We start from the raw sequence: 19900 nt of genomic DNA, 5'->3' as shown, positions 1-19900 counted from the left end.
ATGCGGCTGTATAGTCTTTTCCTCTTGTTCTAACAGCCTTGCAAGTTCCCTAGGTACTTCACAATCTTCCTCACTTTCGTCCTCAGTTTGGTAGATCGTATTTTCAAAGTCATGATTGGCAATAGCATAATCGTTATCAACAGGATCCAGAGTGAATGTGAATCTGCATTTATTATGTGGGTGTGTGTAAGAACACATAGCTATTTGAAAACAAAGTGAAGAAATGAATAAAAAGGATCGCAATAATTTGAACATGCAAACGTCCCATGATTTTATTATATGAACATATGATCATGATATGACAAACCCTTATAAAAAGGACCAGTGTGCTTCAGGCAAGGCACACGGCTTTCAAGCTCATGGTTCGATAGTACAGGAACCATTTTTATTTTTGAACATATAGACAGTGAAAACAGGAAAATGCATTTACTTCTGATCAAAGGAGATGACATCTTCAGCTTCCCAGTTGTTCAACCCATTGTTGTGAGCGGGGAATATCCAGTTGCCCCAGTTGCAGTTGTCTTCTGTGTCTCCCACAACATTGACTTCTTTAGTGACGAGATGAGCTATTGATCCTTCAGGATGAGCAAGATGCTCTGTTGGATATGAGGATCTAGGTTGAGGTATCTCTGTTGGTTGAGAGAGATACTCGATAAGGCCGTTCCATCCAGTCGGGATGACGTCTTGTATAGAGACTTGTGCATTTTGCTGAGTAGTGTACTGTGATAGAAAATAACCCTCGTTATTTGGTATCTCCCAGGCTTCTCCAGGAGTGAAATTGTCTTTGCAATGTTCATCCCATCCAGTTGGGACAATGTCTTCAATGGCGACTTGTGAGCTCGGAGGAGCGGAATATTTCACCATAAAGTCATATTTGCCACTTGGCTCTCCTAAAGTATCCCAAACTTCTTTAGGTGGACTTTGATATTGCTCAGTAATGGAACTTGTGAGACTTTTGTAATCCTCGAACTGATTATCCCATCCAGTCGGGACAATGTTTTCGATGGCAATCGAAAAACTCTGAGGAGCAGTATACTTCACCATAAAGTCATACTTGCCACTTGGTTCTCCCAAAGTGTCCCAAACTTCCATGGATACAGGTGGAACTCCATTGGGATATTGTTGAATCATTCCATCGTCTTCAATAGCATTTACTTCTTGGCTGATGAAATGTGTCATTAACCCTCCAGAATGAAGACTTTGATTGTTCTTCTGAGTTCCATTAGCATAGCCCAAACCCAGCTTGTCGAATTTGTAAGGCACATCAATGAGTTGTCTCCATGCTGTGCCACCACCTTCTTTGATTGCAGCTTTTGCATCTTTGAGAGAAGCCATTGTTGGATTTATTTTTGTAGCAGGATTAATAGAAATGTGCTTGGCAGTAGAGACATAGGACCAATTTCATTTGAAAGATAATTGAATTTCCTTCAAAATGAGCCTTGTTGGAATTTTTTTGATGAATGATGAGAGAGTTATGGCCAGTCAAAGTTCAGTTGACTTTTTAGGAGAAAACCCTAATTTTGAAACTTAGGGTTTTGTTGATTTCTGTGCTTTTCTTGATGAATTTTGATCAACCACTAGTCAAATGATGAATCCTTTGACAAAATATGGATGTTGACAAAAAATTTCATTTTTGACTGTCTGTTGACTTTTTGATCGTACGAGTCGTCTGTTGACTGTTTGAGCTGTTGATTGCGCGTCCGAGCGAATCGAAGTTTGAAAATTTGTCTGGTGGTACTTTGAGACATGTGGAGGTACATGAAATCCATTTGAAGTCTCAAAAAAAACTTGTTCTCCTGAAAAAAACAAAAACCCTAGTTAGGGACTGTTTGTGTAGGAGACAGTCGAGCGTACCTGATTTTTGTGCAGTGCTGAGTGTTTGCTGATCTTGTGATTGTCAGAAGACTTCTAGGACAAAAATCTTGGAATTTTGAAATGTGAAAGATGGATTTGATTGGTGGTACAAAACACGGAGAAACGTGCTGTCACCGGGTTTGACTGTTAACTGGCTGTTCGGGTATTAACATAACAGTTAAAGTGAAAATTCAACAGTTAAAGTTAATTTTTCTTTTTGTTTTTGTTGTGTTAATGGTGAGAAATTATTTACATGATTTGTTAGAAAAACACAAACATAATAAATAATTAAAGTACACTTTACGAGAACAAAATTACCGTCAATAATAAGACTGAAAGGATTTAATGCACAGAAAAAATAAATATTTTAACTAGCAATAAACACATATAATATTATCTTACTAGTTAAATGACGATATAATAGATAGTGTAATACTTAATACTGACAGTACAAATATTACCTAAACAAAACGTAGTAAACAGCACGGTAAATATAAAGAACGATACATTCTAAAAACAGAAGATACGACAAACTTTACATATGACGATTAATAATCCATGCTATGACCAACAGAAAATAGATGATCAAAAGTGTAACCATCGCAGGTCCGCATTTTTCAGGACTATGCAGACAGAAGAAGGACATGATCACCGTAGCAATGGTGATGACTATAAGAAAAAGTGTCTCCATCCACTTTGCCATTTTTTGCCGGGGAAGAAGAGAAAATAGATATGAGGTAGAAATTTGAGAGATTGAATGAAATTTGATGTGAGATTTTATGGAAAAAATGAGAGGTATTTATAGAATGAAAAGAAGGATAGAGACGTTGGGGAATGAAGTGATTCCGTACAAAAAAGGAAAATTTGAGTGGTAGTAGGATTTGAAAGAAAGTATATGGTAGGGTTTGAAAAGAGAAATGTGTAGAATAAAGTTAGGATTTGATTTGAAAGAAAGAGATTTTGAAAATAATAGAATATAGTACAAAAATTAGTGGGAAACAATAATAATTTAATTGTTACCAGTACAGTTTGAATCCCCGGACCCTGCGCCTGCAAAATAAATTCTGTACCAATTGCGTCAGTACTATTTATCAGTAAATAAATCTCAAATAGATAGCGTGTGTGAAGTGATAAACAGTACTTGGCGTTTGCGTAAAAATAAATTCAACAGCGAACCAAAATACCGTATAAGAAAAAAATTCTAAAAACCAAGTATTCATAAAATCAGGATATTTATGAAATAAAATCCAAGATTATATGAAACTCCCAATTTTTAGACAGAAGTTTGTTGCCTTCTTTTTTGAAAAAGATGTGGGCAAATTTTGGGGTATAACACCGGGTTATGAATTTACGAAGAGAAGCACATGTCGGGAGCGACATTATCATTACCGGATATTCGACGCCAAGTTTCATCTGAGGCTCCTTGCCAGTCAAGCTCGGGCGAAATTCTATAGTTGGCTCCTTCAACACGTGGGAACCGAAAAAGAGCACTAATGCTTGCTTGATTCATGGTGTATTTTCGGTTGAATAGTCGGAAGGTAGCGGTTCCGATAAGGTTGTGAGAAGCGTCGGTGGGTGTGTTATAAATGTAAGAACTTAGGAACTCCAAGGTTAACGCCTCGTATGTGGGGTAGTCGAGTGTGCTCAAGAATGATAAACCGATTTTATTGAGCAATATTCACACACCGTGTTCATACAGCCCCAAACTTTGCAAGCTATCGATATGGGCGAACCTTGATACTTCCACCCCTCTCTGAGCAAAACATCGGTAACGGTTTCGTTGTATTTCTCCCACTTCTCCAATTCGGAAAGTAACACCGGGGAACTCTTCTTCGTTTTGGTTGTTGAGGTTAGCCATGGTAAGTTTTCTGCTAGAAGTGTGAAAGAAATTGTAGAAGAAATAGCAGAAAAATATTTGTGGTTTATGGTTCTATTTGTGGCAGTGGTACAATATATATAGCAGAGAATGAATGAGTAGATTGAATGAATGTTGAATGGAATTAAGGTGAGGTTTGAATTGAAGTTGAAAATGGGAATTAATTTGGCACTGAGAAGTTTGATCAGAAGAGAAAATGGTTGCCTCTGGTGTGGAATGAAACAAATGCGCCTCTTCTGCATTTAAAGAGGACGCCGAACGGATGGAGGCAGGTCACGCCGACCGGCGTGGGGCCCATTCTGACGGACGGAAGACATGCATGTACATGCATGTGTGTTTGTTTGCGTGTCTGTGTGTTGCACAGAGATTCCGTCTTTGACCAAGACTGCATGCATTCTATTGGACCAACATTATTTTGGTAGAAACATCTTTGACTAGTAGTCAAAGTATTTAATTGGGTGCATAATAAGTTACCAGTAGCAAATAATAGTCCTATCCTATACTAATTGAATTCAAAGCAGTGCAGTAGTATAGGTAGCAGACAGAAAATACATGTTGTGCCTAACAGATAAAGCTAATAGCAGTGCAATATATTTCTACTAGAGCAATCTTTAGCAGATATATTTTTAGAAACACTAATTTCTAACAATGCACACACAGTATAACTTTAACAGAGGGAACATATAGCAGAAAAATATAAAAACAGAATAAAGAAAATGCTGAATTTTATTAGAATCAAAAACCGAAAATTAAAATTTTGTTCTAAAAATAGAAATACTAACTAATTAAATTATATTGAATTCAAAATAAATTTAGTACCTATAAGAGATGTGTTCACACGAATACAATATTCGACATTCATTTGCTTAGTTTGATTAACAAGCGCAACCTTAATACTTTGGTATGAGTTCATGAGAGTATAACCCATATGCACACAATCAATATGACTATTGAAATAAATAGTATTATTGGCTAATCTTTGAGCATTCTTTCACTCACCAAATCCGTCTCCTACAGAGTGACTCCCATATTTAGTGACTTTTTTATACAAAAAACATGACAAACAAAAATGATAAGTCCTTATCCTTAGATTGACTATAATCAATTAAGTCATACAAATTAAATTATTTTTTTCAAAATTGGCGTCTTTGCATATCTTGATGTGAGGAGGTTGATGACGACCTACTTTTAAATAAGTTTTTGTTACTTCATTTTGGATATCTAGATGATAGCTTGAAATTGGAGGCATAATTTATGGATGATAGAATCAATAGGAGCACCAGATGATTGAGGAAATGAAGCGTGTGGCATCTTCAACTCAATTACTCTACTAGTCACCCACTTCACATAAGATTCTCTAGCAACACAATCTTTCTTCCCTAGTTCTTCTCTACCTTTCCTTTGGATGTTGTGCCACGCATGTATGATCCTTTTCTTCAATCTTTGTTCATCCTTCTCATTCATGAAAAAGAATCCTTCTACCAAGAGATCACCAGGTTTGTCATTCAAAGAATACCCCATCTGACGTTTGGCTAGAATGGGGTTGTAGTTGATTCCGCCTTATGTACCAAGAAGACACACATTAGAGAACTCTCCACAACTGTCAACAATCTTAGTATAGAAGTAAACATGAGAATACCACACAATATTAGAGCTAGTAAGAGACATAATCCTCTGAGACTGCCTCAAACACTCTTTGTTGTCCCAAAAAGTAAGAGTCTGAGGAAGGTTATACAACAAAGATGCACAACATACAATAGTCCTCTTATGTTTATTAGTCTTGGAGTGAATAGAATGATAAGTATCTCCTAACAGAGTTGGAATGAGATTCCCAATCAAGAAAATCTGAATAGCGTTAACATCAACAAAGTTGTCAACGTTAGGGAAAAGAACCAAGCCATAGATCAATAAGGCTAGAATATCCTCAAAAGCATTCATGCTACCAGCACTAGCAAAATAATTAGCCTTCTTCATCAAGAACTCAACACTAATCCCCTTGATGCATCCTTTTGTGATAAAATTAGCCTCTATATCAGATTTCTTCAAATGAAGAACACTAGCAATCACTTAAGGCTTAGGAATTTACTCCAACCCACTAAATGAGATTTTATTGGAAACAGGAATTCCAACCAGGTGAGCACACTCCTCTAAAGTGGGTACCAACTGATAATTAGGAAAGGTGAAACATTGATAAACCAGATCGTAGAACTCGACCAAAGTATTAAGAAGTATATCTTCAATTCTGGTGAATAAAATATAAAGAAATCTTCCATGACACTTCACAAAACCATTAACATCAGTAACCAAAGTTGCTAGCTTTCTCAGTTCTTCTAGATTGGGATCCTTGAAACCGTACTTGTGAGTATTCATTCTTTCAGGTTCCATAGTCTCTATATCTATGAAGTGTGCAAATAGAAATTCTTAGTTCCTTGAAATCCAAATGGAAAGGATATCTTTTTTATTTTTCATGAATGTATGAATGCAACAACCACAATCAAGATCACACACAAGACCACAATCAAGGTTGGAAGGTTCAATGTCACGAGCATGGAGCCATGGATCTGACCATTAACAAGGTATGTACTAAGGTGTTTTTGTACATGTATAACAATTTATGCTTTCTTTCATTACTTGTTTACTTTTTTGATTGCTTGCTTGATGTGTTTACCTCCTTTACCTTTGAAGTGTTTACTTCTTTCTTGCTTATAATTGCCAGGTTCCCTTAGGACTTGACTTCATCCTGTACAAGGTAAGTCATTAGACCTTAGGATTGGTATCCATGCATGCTAACATTAGGTAGACTTCCTTTTCATATCAAGCTTAGGTCCACCTTTGCATGATTGCATGACAATTTTAGGACTCTTTTAGTCTCCCCTTTAGTCCATCTTCTTATTCCTTTCAAATTTTTACACATCTAATAAAGGATGATATGAATCACACTACCGTGAGCCTTAAGTAATGAGAGAGAATGAGCAGGGTGCATTCCCTAAACTTGTGCTTCTTGCATTCATAGACTTCCGTGTGGTTCAAATCACAAAGCTTTACCCCTAAAAAACACATGCAATAAAACTTCTTAAAATACTTAATAAATGTCAACACTTTAAAAAAGCAGAGAAAGATGAGCATCCTTGCACTGGGATTAGTTAACAACTATCTACATCAAAAAATACCAGCCAATATTTTTATTTCTTTTGAAGAACATGATTAATTTCCTTTCTACGACAATTGGGTGAGTCTCCTAAGGTCGAGCGATATTAGAATGCGAAGTTAACATTGTTCATCTAAAAAACACAAACATAAACTTTTGAGCTGAACTACGGTGCTCTGATTCCTGGTAAGGGATATATAGGCATTTGGTCGCAGGGCCTAAGCGAGCATATCTTTGTAAAAACTTATTTCTTTTCCCCGTGTTTCTTTTGTCTTTCTTTTGCATGCATTGCATTCCCTTAGCATTAATCTTTAGACTTTTAGTTTTACACCCTTAATTAGAACGAACAAGAGTGGATCTCATCGAGTACGAATGACGTGAGGGGTATTAATTCCTTCCCCATACGTAACCGACCCCATTACCATTTCTTTTGGTCGTAAGACCTTTGTTTGTTTTCCTTATAGGTTTTACTTGATATTTTCCTTTCCCTTCTCGTGGGATAAAGAAACGCTCGATGGCGACTACATTGTTTCAATGAGTTCTCCAGTTGCTTTCAGCTGGCAACTTCACTGGGGAAAGATTGACCTATTGCTGGTCCACCCTGAGTGTCAGTCCTAGCACTTGTTTGTTTTGTTTTCTTTGGGTGTTTATCTACTTTTTTTTGCTTTACGCTTTACTTGTATATACATGGCATGCATTCTGCATCTAGATTTACCGGTTTTTGTATATACTGGATTCTGCTGTTGCTTTTGTTTCTTGGTGGGTGGGTTGTTACTATGAGGTAAAAGGCCCAGTACCCAGGCCAGAGATGTCACCTAGGAAACTTAGAGATAAAGTGGAGACATGACGACTATTCAGGTGTGGATATGTTTAGTGCGGTCATGTGAGCCACGCTCAGATGAAGGTTTCGTTGTGCGATGCTATTGTTATGCACACTATGCTGCTATGATGATAGTACGGTCACACGAGCCGCTAGTAGTTTGTGGACCTTTTGATCTTACCCAGACCAGTTTTACTTGTCAGCGGAGTGGAAATTTTTTTGAATAGGTACATGATGTATAGTTTTGGTACTTGGTTCTCTTATTTTTGAGATGGCTCCAGACCTTTGATCCTGGTAGTTATTTAGAGGGTTATACAACAGTCATTCAGGCGTTTGTGCAGTGTTATAAAGGATTTGCTGATTCTTTTGAACCTTTGATGTTGCATATCATTGCATCAAACATCATAAGAGTTTATGTCTCCTATCATTCATGCATCTCATGCATTTATACCAGGAGCTCATCGCACCTTGACTTGTTATTCATAATTATAAGATCGCAAAACTGATTTCCTGACATTCGAGGTTTATCATGGAGCAGGTACAGGAAGATATGGTTGCGATGAACACACAGATGGGGACTAATATGAGCCGGTTTATGGAAGCTATTCAAGCTGTCGCCCGTGGACAAGAAGAGTTGATACATACTTTTCAGAGGCCAGATGCTACTATTGATCCACGTGTTGTTCATCAAAGACGTGTTAATCTTACTCAGGAAGTTCCTTTGAATCAGAATGTCAGAAATACTACTCATATCCCCGTCAATGGAACTCTACACCTTGAGAATCTTTCTGTTTCGTCTTATGATACCTTCAGGTTCTCGACGAATGAAGACGAGGATAGGTTTTGTCTTTTGGATAAAAGATTGAAAACGGCTGAGGGTCGTAATTCCCTTGGTTTAGATGCTGCTAGTTTATGCCCGGTGCCTGGTGTCAAGATTCCTGCTAAGTTCAAAGTCCCCAACTTTGAGAAGTACAAGGGTACCACTTGTCCGATGATACACATCAAGGCATTTTGCAACAAGATGGCTCCTTATGCAGAAAATGAAAAGTTGCTAATGCACTTCTTTCAGGATAGTCTCAATGGAGCGTCTCTTGAATGGTATACTCAGATTGAAAGGGCCAACATCCGAACATAGAAAGATTTAGCCGAAGCCTTTTTCAAGAATTACAAGCATAACAGTGATATGGCTCCTACCAGAATTCAGCTTCAGGGTTTGACTCAGAAGGCTGACGTGTCTTTTAGAGAGTATGCATATAGGTGGAGAGAATTAGCTTCCAGAGTTCAACCTCCCCTTTTGGAACGAGAACTTGTGGAGACGTTCATGGGCACTTTGCAAGACCCATATTTAAATCGGATGGTTGGATGTACCACTTCTAAAATTTCAAAATTGGTTGTCGTAAGAGAGCGAATTGAGAATGGTTTTAAGACTGGTAAGATTCAGGATTATGCTACTACTTTTGAACTCCCATAGTAGTATGATGAAGAAACAAGTACAATTTATGAGGTTGAAGAGTAAGTTCATGCTTATTATCTAGTTCAGATCCCTTACTATCAGATAACAGAAAATACTACTAGTTAGGATGATCTACAAATCTGTGCTATCAGCCAATCATTGGTTCCTTATGCTCAGCCAATTCAGTATACCCAACATACTCTTCCGCAGTAAAACTATCGATAAGATTATCGTCTTCAGGGTAGGCAGAGATACAGGAAGCCAAAAAGAGTGTTTGACACGATTCCTATGCCTTATAGTCAGTTGTTCCCTCAGCTGCTCATGCTTTCTTTAGTGAAAACCAAGCAGTTCGATCCTTTTATTTCTCCTTATCCTGTGGGATTCGATCCCAACGTCTATTGTAGCTACCGTGCTAGGGAACATGGTCATTAGATTGAAAACTGTTAGCCATTTAGAGATGAGGTACAATACATGCTTGATGCGAAGGCTATCAATTTTGCACCAGATGGGCAGATTTGAATTCTCCTTTGACTTAGTGAGTGCCGAGATTGCAGGGCATCGTCAGAATTAATAAGTCCAGATGGAGTCAAGTCTCCTCATCTTTGATATCTTTAGTTTATCTGCATTCTTATTTGTAATTTTCCTGTTTTGCTCATTACTCTCTTGCACGCGAAACTTATTTGTTTTTGAATAATAATCATAATGAATTGAATATCTTTGTCTTGAAGTAATCCATTCGTTTTCTCTCTTAATTGTTTTTATTTGCTTTTTGTGATACTCAACTCTTGTTTAAAAAAAGCGAAATAAATCTGGAGGGAGGTGTCGCTACAGCGAAAAATGGATCAGAGTCGCCACTAATATATTTTTCCCACAAGGGAAAGGAATACCAGGAAACCTAACTCGAACAAGAACGAGGTCTTTTGACCAGAGAATAGGGTACGGGAGTCGGTTACGCAAGGGGAAGGTGTTAGCACCCCTCACGCCCATCGTACTCGATGGTATCCACCTATGTTTGTTTCTATCTAAAAGGTGTATCTAATGTCTAAACCTAAATGCGAATGAATTCAAAATAAACACGGGGAAAAGAAGGAATTATTTACAAGTGTGCTCGCTTAGGCCCCGCGACCCAATGCCTACGTATCCCTTACAAGGAATCAGAGCTACCGTAGTTCGGCTCAATAGTTTCCATTTGTTTTGTGTTTTTTAGTTGAACAGAGGTTAAGGTCACAATCCATGATGCTCGACCTTTGGAGACTTATACGCCTAATTTTGGAATGGACTTAACTTGTTCTTAAGCAGCAGAATGAACTTGGGTTTGTGTTTTTCATGTAACTATATGATGAACAAAACCCAATACAAGGTCTCGCACCACTTCGTCACTTTGTTTTACTTTGAACCTTTATTAGGTGTTTTAAGTGTTTTTGGTTGGGTATTTTTTAAGGGGATTTACTTTGCGATTTGAATCACTTAAAAATGTATAATGATCGAGAAACAAATTAGGGAATGAATCCCACTCATTTCTCTCCCATTAGGTAGTGATCGAGAAACATATTAGAGAATGAATCCCACTCATTTCTCTCCCACTAAGTTATTGAGAAACAGATTAGGGAATAAATCCCACTAATTTCTCTCCCACTTTTAGTAAGGTGTGATTCGCAACTTTATTTATTAATATTTTAATGTTGAAAAGAAAAAAGAAATGAATAAGGGGAACTAAATCTAGTATCTTAATCTAAGTTATTCTAATTCCTATTTAACAACTAAGGGAAGTATATTAAGATTGTAATAAAATTCTATCATTATATCAAACAAATGGAATTATATACAAGGAAATATTAGACTAAACAATTATGTACATATGAAAAGAAAAATTCAAGTAAAAATAGAAGAAAAGGATTTAAAATTCAATTCCCGGTCTTAGTACCTTTTAAACATCCCTAATAGTATATACATAAAGAAACTAAGGCTATAGCATAAATGCAAACCAAATTATGGACTAAATTCACATGATTAACCACTTAGAAACCCACATTAATCGGGTAGAAAAAACCTAATGAAAATATAATCAAAACATGGAATTGAACTTTTAGTTTTTTATACACAACATGATATAGGAGTCTACTGATATCACACAAAAAATGACAATTAAATTCTACTCCTAAGGCATTTAACCAAATTATTTTGTAAAAACATACTAAACATAAAAGTAAAGTGAACACATGTAAGGAAATGATTTATTAAAAATAGTGAACTAATTTCCAAAAATCTAAAAAAAATACTAAAATTATCTACACACATAAAACTACCTAAAATGTGTTTTTATTTATTTTTTCTTTCAATTAAAACTGATTAATGGAGCAAAAGTTAGAAAGAAAATAAAACTAAAATCTGTCTAACAGGGGGTGAGAAAGTAAATTCAAAAATGATCTTGTTACTAGTGCGTTTGGGCCTATTGCAGGGGGAGTGCTAAAAGGAATGCGCTAAAGCCTAGTACGAATCCACGGCCCAGGTTCTGTTTCAACCTATTATTTATTCTACTATTTTTATTTTCCATTTCTCCTTTGATCAACATGTGAATCATACTTAGCCTAAAGTCTTGCTCATATAAGCTTGCATGAAAAACGTAATAACAAATGGTAATATCAATTGGTCACGTATAGGTTTAGATCACTAAATGCCAAGAACAGCAATGGGCCAATCATCAGGGGACACCTTATTCCTAATTATCCAAACAAGAAAAACAATTGAAATGCAGCAAAGAAAAACGTGATGCGTGAACCAATGCTGTAACGCCACGCATACCGCCAGAACTCACCAAATGAGGTTCAGACGCCGGAGCCCTAGTTCCGATCTTCTTCCCCGACCAGCTCCTCGCCGGAGCTATCAAAACGCGCCCAGAAAACGGGAAACCAAACCTTACTCCACTCGGAATTCGACACTGAATCTAAATCCGCGCTCCATTTTTACCAAATCTTCTTCTATTCTTTAAACATAACCACACTTCTACAACCCTAACCTCATAAACTTCACCAAAACTAAACTATGCGTATCAGTCCACCTATTTTCCAGAATTGAATGTGAATACGACATTAAAACGCAACAAAACGAAAGTTAACTATACGTTTTCATAGCAATCGTAGAACCACAAAACCAAGTATATGCAATTTATGCTACCCTAACATGGAGGTTCTATCATGCCGAGATATGGATTCAAGAGAGCTTACCTGCTATCTAACCGCAAGGACCGGAAAACTCTATTATGCTTCTTCGTTCTTGATGATGAAGGTGATGCTCCAAGATCTTCAATATACCGAGAAATAAACTCGGTATATTCTTGAGTTTATAGGTTGAAGAATGAACCAAAGCTTGAAGATAAGGATGATAAACGGATCGAGCGAAAGGTAATGGAAACCTGTTATGCTTCCATCAACCGTTGTAACTGTTTTCTGTTAGCCTTTCTTGAGAGATGAGTCCGAGGCAGTGAAAGGAGAGCGACGAAAGAACGAATACGCCACTGGAAGAAAACGAATTGTGATCATGTTATTATTCTTCAGAATTTTCTGTTATGGTCTTTGTAGTTGTATGTGAGGAAGGGGATGGTGGTTAGCAATGGAGATTGATCATGGTGGCTGGATGTTGAAGGTGGATGAGGGTTGATAATGGAGATGGCTGATGATGATTGTTGATGGAGGTTATAGTTGTTAGAGGTAGTTAGAGTTTGTTGTGGAGGTTAGAAATGGTTAAGGTGGAGAGAGAGAGAGAGAGGAGAGAGTGAAGATGAGAGGGTTTGTATGAAACTGGAAAAATGAAGTCTGGCCTAACTTTCTGAAAGAGCTTTGCTTATATAGTGTGAAGGTTCATGATAGTGTATGGTGGAATAGCATATAGAGGATTCTTACTAACACTTAGTGAGCAAGCTTGATTCACTTGGGCATGGTTTTGTAGTAACTTGCATGGACAAATTGAGAGAATAATAGGATACACACGCCTACACCATGCTGCAGAATTTCCACTCTTGCCTCGCGTTTATAAGTTGTCCATGGCGCTCACTTCGTGAGCTCATAACTTCTTTTGTGACCCACCATTTGATTCAATTTTGTGCTCAATGGAAAGAGGGAATGAAGGAGAGTAGGCTAACACTTGGTTTGGATTTGGAAGGTGTCTCTAATTTCCCAAAATTGGATTGGAAAATGGCACACCACCTGTTTGGTGAAATGTATGCGTGTGCCCTTAGCTTTTGGCCCATATCTTTGGCAGCGCATGACTTGGCGAGGAAGTGACTTTGAGCCTTCATAACTTGTTCAATACTCATCCAATTTCCATAATGCTTGTCTTGTTAAGTAGAGGACATGGAGGAGAGTAGATTGACACCTTGTTTGCACTTTATGGACCTCTATATTTCTCTAAAATCAATCTCAAATTCAGCACGCCACATGCTTGATGAAATGTGTCACGCTGCCCAGAATTTTGCCCCACACTATGACTTGTGTTCCAATGGAAACATCCGACTTCAAACCTCCATAACTTTTGATCCAAGCATCTTTTTAAAATAATTCCAACTAAAAACTTGTAGTATGCCATGAGATGAACATTTTTGTTGTTGAACTTGTTTTGAGATTTTGCCATTATCCATATGTAAATCAGCCATGAAGTGCACTGGTCAGCCATTTACAAACTCCTCAAAAATTTCTCTAAGTATCATAACTTTCCTTTTTTGGGTATTTCCCATTTCAACTACCTTCCAAATTTGGAAAGTTTTGATTATTTCTTGATTTTATTTATTTCTTTGACTTTCTTTGACCGATTTTCCACCAAAAGTCAATATTTGACAATTGACCTTGATCTTGACCAAAAAGTCAATTTTTCCTGACTTTTTCGATTCCAGATGAATTTCCCGATTACTCAGTTTCTGATCACATTCTCAATCAATTTTCCACCAAAGAAGCTCCAGTGAATATATTTTTTCAAGGCAACCATATTTTCATATTCAAAAATCATCTCCTGATTAAATTTTGACCAAAAAGTCAACAGGTTTGACTTTGGTCAAAAACCTTAATTTGAAAACCCTGATGAATTTGAGGATTGCATCTTTTAGTCAGAGCTTTGACTTGGAGAGGATGAAACCCTGATTTTAGGAGCACGTTAGTGGAAATGATCCTTTTCAATAAGATCTCAGATCTGATTCTTCTTAATCAAGAATTTTCTCAACCTCAGCCCCTTTTTTTATCAATTTTCTTGAACAGTAACAATGATATGAATGAATGTATCAAATGAATGACCTACATGGAGTATGCACATGGATGTGATATGAAAGCCAATTGGGGAATAAATAAGTGGGCTAATTTTGGGGTGCGAGTGGATTGAATACCCAAAAGTACCATCAAAAATTTCATTTCATGGTAAAGCAAAGAGTGTTGAGTATTATCAAAGGATACCAGCCGAAGGTGGATCTTAAACAGATTGCTAACCTCAGTTAGACTAAAAAAGAGTTGTAGTCGAAGGATGACTCTAGAAAGGACGAAATCAGGCGAAGGGGAATCTTACCAACTTTGCTAACCTCAGTTAGACTTCCAAGAGAGACACAGTCGGAGGGTGACTCGATAAAGGATGAAACCAGCCGAAGGGGAATCCGATCCTATTTTGCTAACCTCAGTTAGACTTCAAAGAGAGACATAGCCGAAGGATGACTCAATAAAGGAAGAAACCAGCCGAAGGGGAATCTACCAAATTGCTAACCTCAGTTAGACTTCAAAAAGAGACACAGCCGAAGGGTGACTCTAGATCTGAAAATGCATGCCAATAATCATTGGACTTTATTGAGGAGGACTAGTAACGACTAGACTCTTATTGGGGATGTTGATGAACACCGAATTTGAAGGCGATGCTGTCATACCCCAAATTTGTCCTACCCCTTTTAATGTTATCTGGCTTAGACTTATGCATTTCATAATCTCGTGTACATACCTCCCATTAGGTCATATAACGCATCATGCATTCATTCATCAAATAAACATATACAAAGCATGGGATCATTTGTCATGGATTAGGGTTTATTTCCCTGGTCATTTGAATCAAGACTCTTTAATTAGGGTTTTGAGCTCGTGCGCATCTCATCAAGTCTTTTGTTACAATGGTCAGACAGTAGTTCAAGACTTTGACTCGCTCGGGTAGATTTCTTATATTACAAGTGTTTGATTTGATTTTAAAGGTCAAAGAATAAATGGATTGAGGTCCTTAATGTGCTTGCTTGGAAAGGAGATATTGTCATACAATTGAGTCCCTTGACTTAGAACTTGAAGATTTCTATCTCAAGCACGAGTGTGGTTATTGACACATTGATGAAAAGAGACATATGGAGATTATATGCACAATTGTGGACTTTTAGTCAAAGTCAACCATGTGTGGTTGACTTTTTGGCCAAAGACCATAATAACTACCTTGAGTTGTCATCTCATAGATTTTGTATGATTCAGTATTGCAAGATTGGAAAAGGATTGGGAATTCAAATAGAAGTCAATAATTGGAGAGGGTGATCAAATTACATTCAAAGGGGCCCAAGTTATATATTACAAAATACCAACACATGTTCATTACAAAATACCATTCACATACATTCAAATCCCATACAAAATATACTTTCCATTATACATCCAAGTCCATCACTATGTCAAGAGAAAATACACAAGAATCAGTTACAAAGAATACAAGAAAATCAAGCTTTTGACCTACAGTTGACTTTTGGTCAACTGTTGACTTTTTGGTCAAACAGTTGACCAAAGTCAATGCCTATCCTTGCCCCATCCTGTTTCCAAGTCAGATTCAGTTGTTTCCATCAAGCCATTGCTACTTCAGTTTCATGATTTTACTTCCATATACACCAATCTTTATGTCTTGCTCATATCCAAAGTATGCCTCCAAATAACCATGAGTCAATATGCATGAGAGCCAAAACTGACACCAAAGCCTGCTGCTACCTGCAAATTAAAACAGACCTGCATGAATCAAAAACAGTCCAGCCATGGTATTATCATACCAAAATCAATGTGCCTATTTCTATACTCAACACGAAAATAGTTTCAGTTCATATATGACCAACACTATTCAGTCCAAAGCATACATTGAAACAGCTACTGCAACAACAAAATGGAAGTAGTGTTACAACCTCATCATAACTGCGTCTCGCCGGAACCGTGCCTGGTTTCTTCCCACATGGTAATCATGCCAGCTCTAACCATGTTGTCTTCAAACCATGCTAATGCTCATAGGCCTGTACCAAGCCTGCATATGACAAGATCACAAGCAATACAGGTTCAACAGCAGCATAATAAAAAGGAAAATCATAACAAGAAAATTGAGAGAGGACTCAATACAAACTCATCATAACAGAGAATCAGCAGAGAGTTGGTAGACAACAGAAATGGAGAAAAGAGAAAACATAACAGAATTTCATAACTGATTTCTTCAAAAACATTCTAACTACTTGTAACACACTAACAACTTTCAAACAACTCTTAACCAACTCCCATTACCTCTAACAGAACCGGTTACCAGCCTAACCAATTCCTAACCGATTTCTAACCATCCTAACCACTATTTCAATATCTAACTTCCTAGCTAGCTTATAGCAAACAGTAACTAACATTTCAGTTTCTAACTAGCTACCTAATAACACTTCTAACTGTCAACCTAACAGAATAACCACCAAAACAGTTCTCCAACCACCTGTAACAAACAATAACAGAAATAACAGAATCACAACCAGACTCAACTAACCACAACCAACTTGCCAGCTCAGCTTCAATCCCCACCCTTATTTCTCTAACAAACTTCACCAATCCAATGGCTCACATCTCTCTCCCTCTAACTGATTTCACAAACAACTCATCTATATAACAGAACCTTCCACCATTTCTCACTCTCTTCCCCATTCATCTTCACACGCAACTTCATCTTCCACCATTTCATCTTCTCCTCCACCACTTCCCCCTCTTCATTTTCTCATCATCTTCAATCTTCACAATCTCTGGATTCACCATCATCTTCACCCTCTCTCAACAGAATTCATCACCTTCGATCACCAGAAAATTCATCAACGTTCTTCACGCTAACAACTTGCAGAACCTCCTTCAAATAACCTTCATCATCATCATCATCACCTCCAAAATCCTTCTTCAACTATAACAATTCAATACTCTTCATCTTCATCACTGCTTCAACACAAGAACTCCTCAATCTCAGCCACATCATTCATCTCCAATCAACAGCGTTCATCAATCACGCACAGCGACAACGAAGCACATATAGAAAATTTCCAGAATAATCAAAAGAAGAGGAGAAGAGTTGATGTAGAAGAAGAAGAAGTGTGAATCAGAAAAACAAGATCAAAAGAGTAAGGCGAGTGCTTACTTGAATTTCTTGTTACCAACGACGATCCTTATCGCATCACCTTCATCCTCACCACGAGCTTCATATCACATCGCATCATCACCGACATCGTCGCCAACGCCATTGCTCTGCAATCAACGCAACGGTCTTCATCATCACGTCGCGATCACAACAACATCACGGATCACATAACATCACAACAACCCAGAAGAGAAGATTGAGAAGAAAAAGAAAGAGACCTCACCGGTTCTTGAAGAATATCCTCTTTGATTCTCTTATCACCGTCGTCATACTCGCAGAACCGCCGGAATGTGAGAGATGAGCTCAAGACGATTAAGAAAAGGGAAGAGGTTCACGGTGGCACGAGAGAAGGGACGAACGGAGGAGAGAGTATCGTCGGAGAGGGTGAGGTATTCGCCGCCGTGAATTCACGATATGAGAAGGAATCCGCCGTTTCGGCCACGATGAAGAAGAGCGTGAAAGCTCAATAGCCACAACTATGGTAACCCTAATTGCCCTCTTCTTTTTTTTCTTTTTTTTAATTAATTTTTTTATTTATTTCTTCCGAATGATAACAAAATCTGATATGGATCTGAACAAAACGCTGGGCCTCTTGTGCATAATTGCTGATACACCCCCTCTGAGGCCCATAACATTTTTGACAAACCTGAAAACTCTACAAAAATCACTTTGGGCCTCCCTGTTTGGGCCCTGCGCCAGTTTACTGAATTGCACCATCATTCTGATTTCACACCCCCTGACTCACATTTAATTGATAGTTTTTTTTAGACTTGTTACTTAATTCTTTTTACTATACTTTTTAGATGATAACAACATTTAGAATCATAACTTTTGTTTGATTTTTAGGTAATAAAAAATGACATAGAAAACAATAAAAATATTAGTTTTAGGATTAATAGATTTTTAGTATAATTTTGGCTTGAATTAGAATTCCCTTAACACATTAAAAACCCATAAAAATAGTAGTATTTTTAGGTTGAATTTTCTCCTTTATGTTTTCGTATCATTTCCATGTTATTTTTGTATAATTGATGTGTGATTTTGTTACTTAGCTTTTGGCCATATTTTTGGCCTACTTTGTTAATACCATTTTAATGCTCCTTTTAGAATTTAGTCACCATGTTAACATAACTTGTACACAATCAACAATTAGGCTTAGAGATTAGGCTAGTCCCCATTTCTCATCCTTTTCTTTTACAACATAAAACATCTAACAAATATTCAAATAAAATCCCTTTAAAAAATACAAAGAAAATACTTAAAACACTAATAATCAAAGTGAAAATCATTAAAAAGGGAATGGAAGCTTGAATCTCCCTTGCTTTAGGGAATCATTCGAGTGCTTGGATCTCCCTTGCTTTAGGGTTCCATTCGGGCGTAAGTTCCCAAATTCTAAAAGACACAAACCAAAGAGTAACTCGAGTTTCCCTTGCTTTAGGGATTTCCTCGAAACACTCAAACTCTCTCTCTCTCTCCTCTCCTTTCTTAAGGGCATTGTTATCTCCGCTCCATTGCATCCTAGGCTGTCCCCTTATGCAAGAGCGCGAGCGTTAACTCCGCCCAACTAAAAAACACAAAAACAAACAGAAACTATGGAGCCGAACTACGACGCTCTGATTCCTGAAAAGGATACGTAGGCATCAAGTCGCGGGGCTTGAACGAGCACACTTGTAAATAATTCCTTCTTTTCCCCGTATTTCCTTTTGCATTCATTCGCATGTAGACATAGACATAGTACACACCCTTTAGATAGAAACAAGCATAGGTGGATACCATCGAGTACGATGGGCGCGAGGGGTGCTAATACCTTCCCCTCGCGTAACCGACTCCCGTACCTAGATTCTCTGGTCGCAAGACCCTGTTCCTTCCTTTGTTAGGTTTTCTGATATTCCTTTCCCTTTTGGGATAAATATATTGGTGGCGACTCTGTTCATTTTTCGCGAGCGTGCGACAGCTGGCGACTCTGCTGGGGATACCTAAGCAAGTCGATCCTAGCCTTTGTTTGTTTCGTTTATTGGGTGTTTCTTTGTTTGTTTATGTGCTTTGTATATATGTTTGCATATCATGTTTACTTTCCACATGCATCTGGACTATATTATGGGTCCCCGTGGGGGCCACATTTTTTTCTGCTTTGTTTTGCAGGTGGGGGGTTTTGTGAGGTAAAAGGCCCACTACCCAGGCCAGTGACACATAGGATTAGCGTGGATGCTCATGTTGACTCCCGTGGCTCTTGCTACGATCGAGCTTGACATGGGGTACCACAACTGGGCGAGGTTCTTTCATGGAACACTGTGTCTGGCACGCTTGCTGCCTCAAACACTTTGTACCCCATGGGAACTGTAG

At 37.8% G+C, this 19900-nt stretch overlaps 1 protein-coding gene across 1 annotated transcript; it reads right to left on the bottom strand.

Moving 5' to 3' along the window:
* Positions 1-5290: 5290 nt before the first annotated feature.
* Positions 5291-6115, bottom strand: LOC131623107 (uncharacterized). Its single transcript, XM_058894124.1, has 2 exons — positions 5861-6115; positions 5291-5770 (listed from the first exon to the last, which is right to left on the bottom strand). The coding sequence occupies exons 1-2, from the start codon at positions 6113-6115 to the stop codon at positions 5291-5293; spliced, it is 735 nt and encodes a 244-aa protein (XP_058750107.1).
* Positions 6116-19900: the final 13785 nt, after the last annotated feature.

This window comes from Vicia villosa, unplaced genomic scaffold (assembly GCF_029867415.1).
Source record: "Vicia villosa cultivar HV-30 ecotype Madison, WI unplaced genomic scaffold, Vvil1.0 ctg.000052F_1_1, whole genome shotgun sequence".
Classification (NCBI taxonomy): Eukaryota; Viridiplantae; Streptophyta; class Magnoliopsida; order Fabales; family Fabaceae; genus Vicia; species Vicia villosa.
This window is presented reverse-complemented; position numbering and strand designations above follow the sequence as displayed.

Bases quoted from the DNA above. Each gene is read 5' to 3' on its own strand.
- LOC131623107 (XM_058894124.1), bottom strand. From the start codon at position 6,115: ATGGAACCTGAAAGAATGAATACTCACAAGTACGGTTTCAAGGATCCC. The intron at 5,771-5,860 runs GTTGGAATTCCT...CTTCATTTGAAG, and splicing joins TAGAGGAGTGTGCTCACCTG to AAATCTGATATAGAGGCTAA.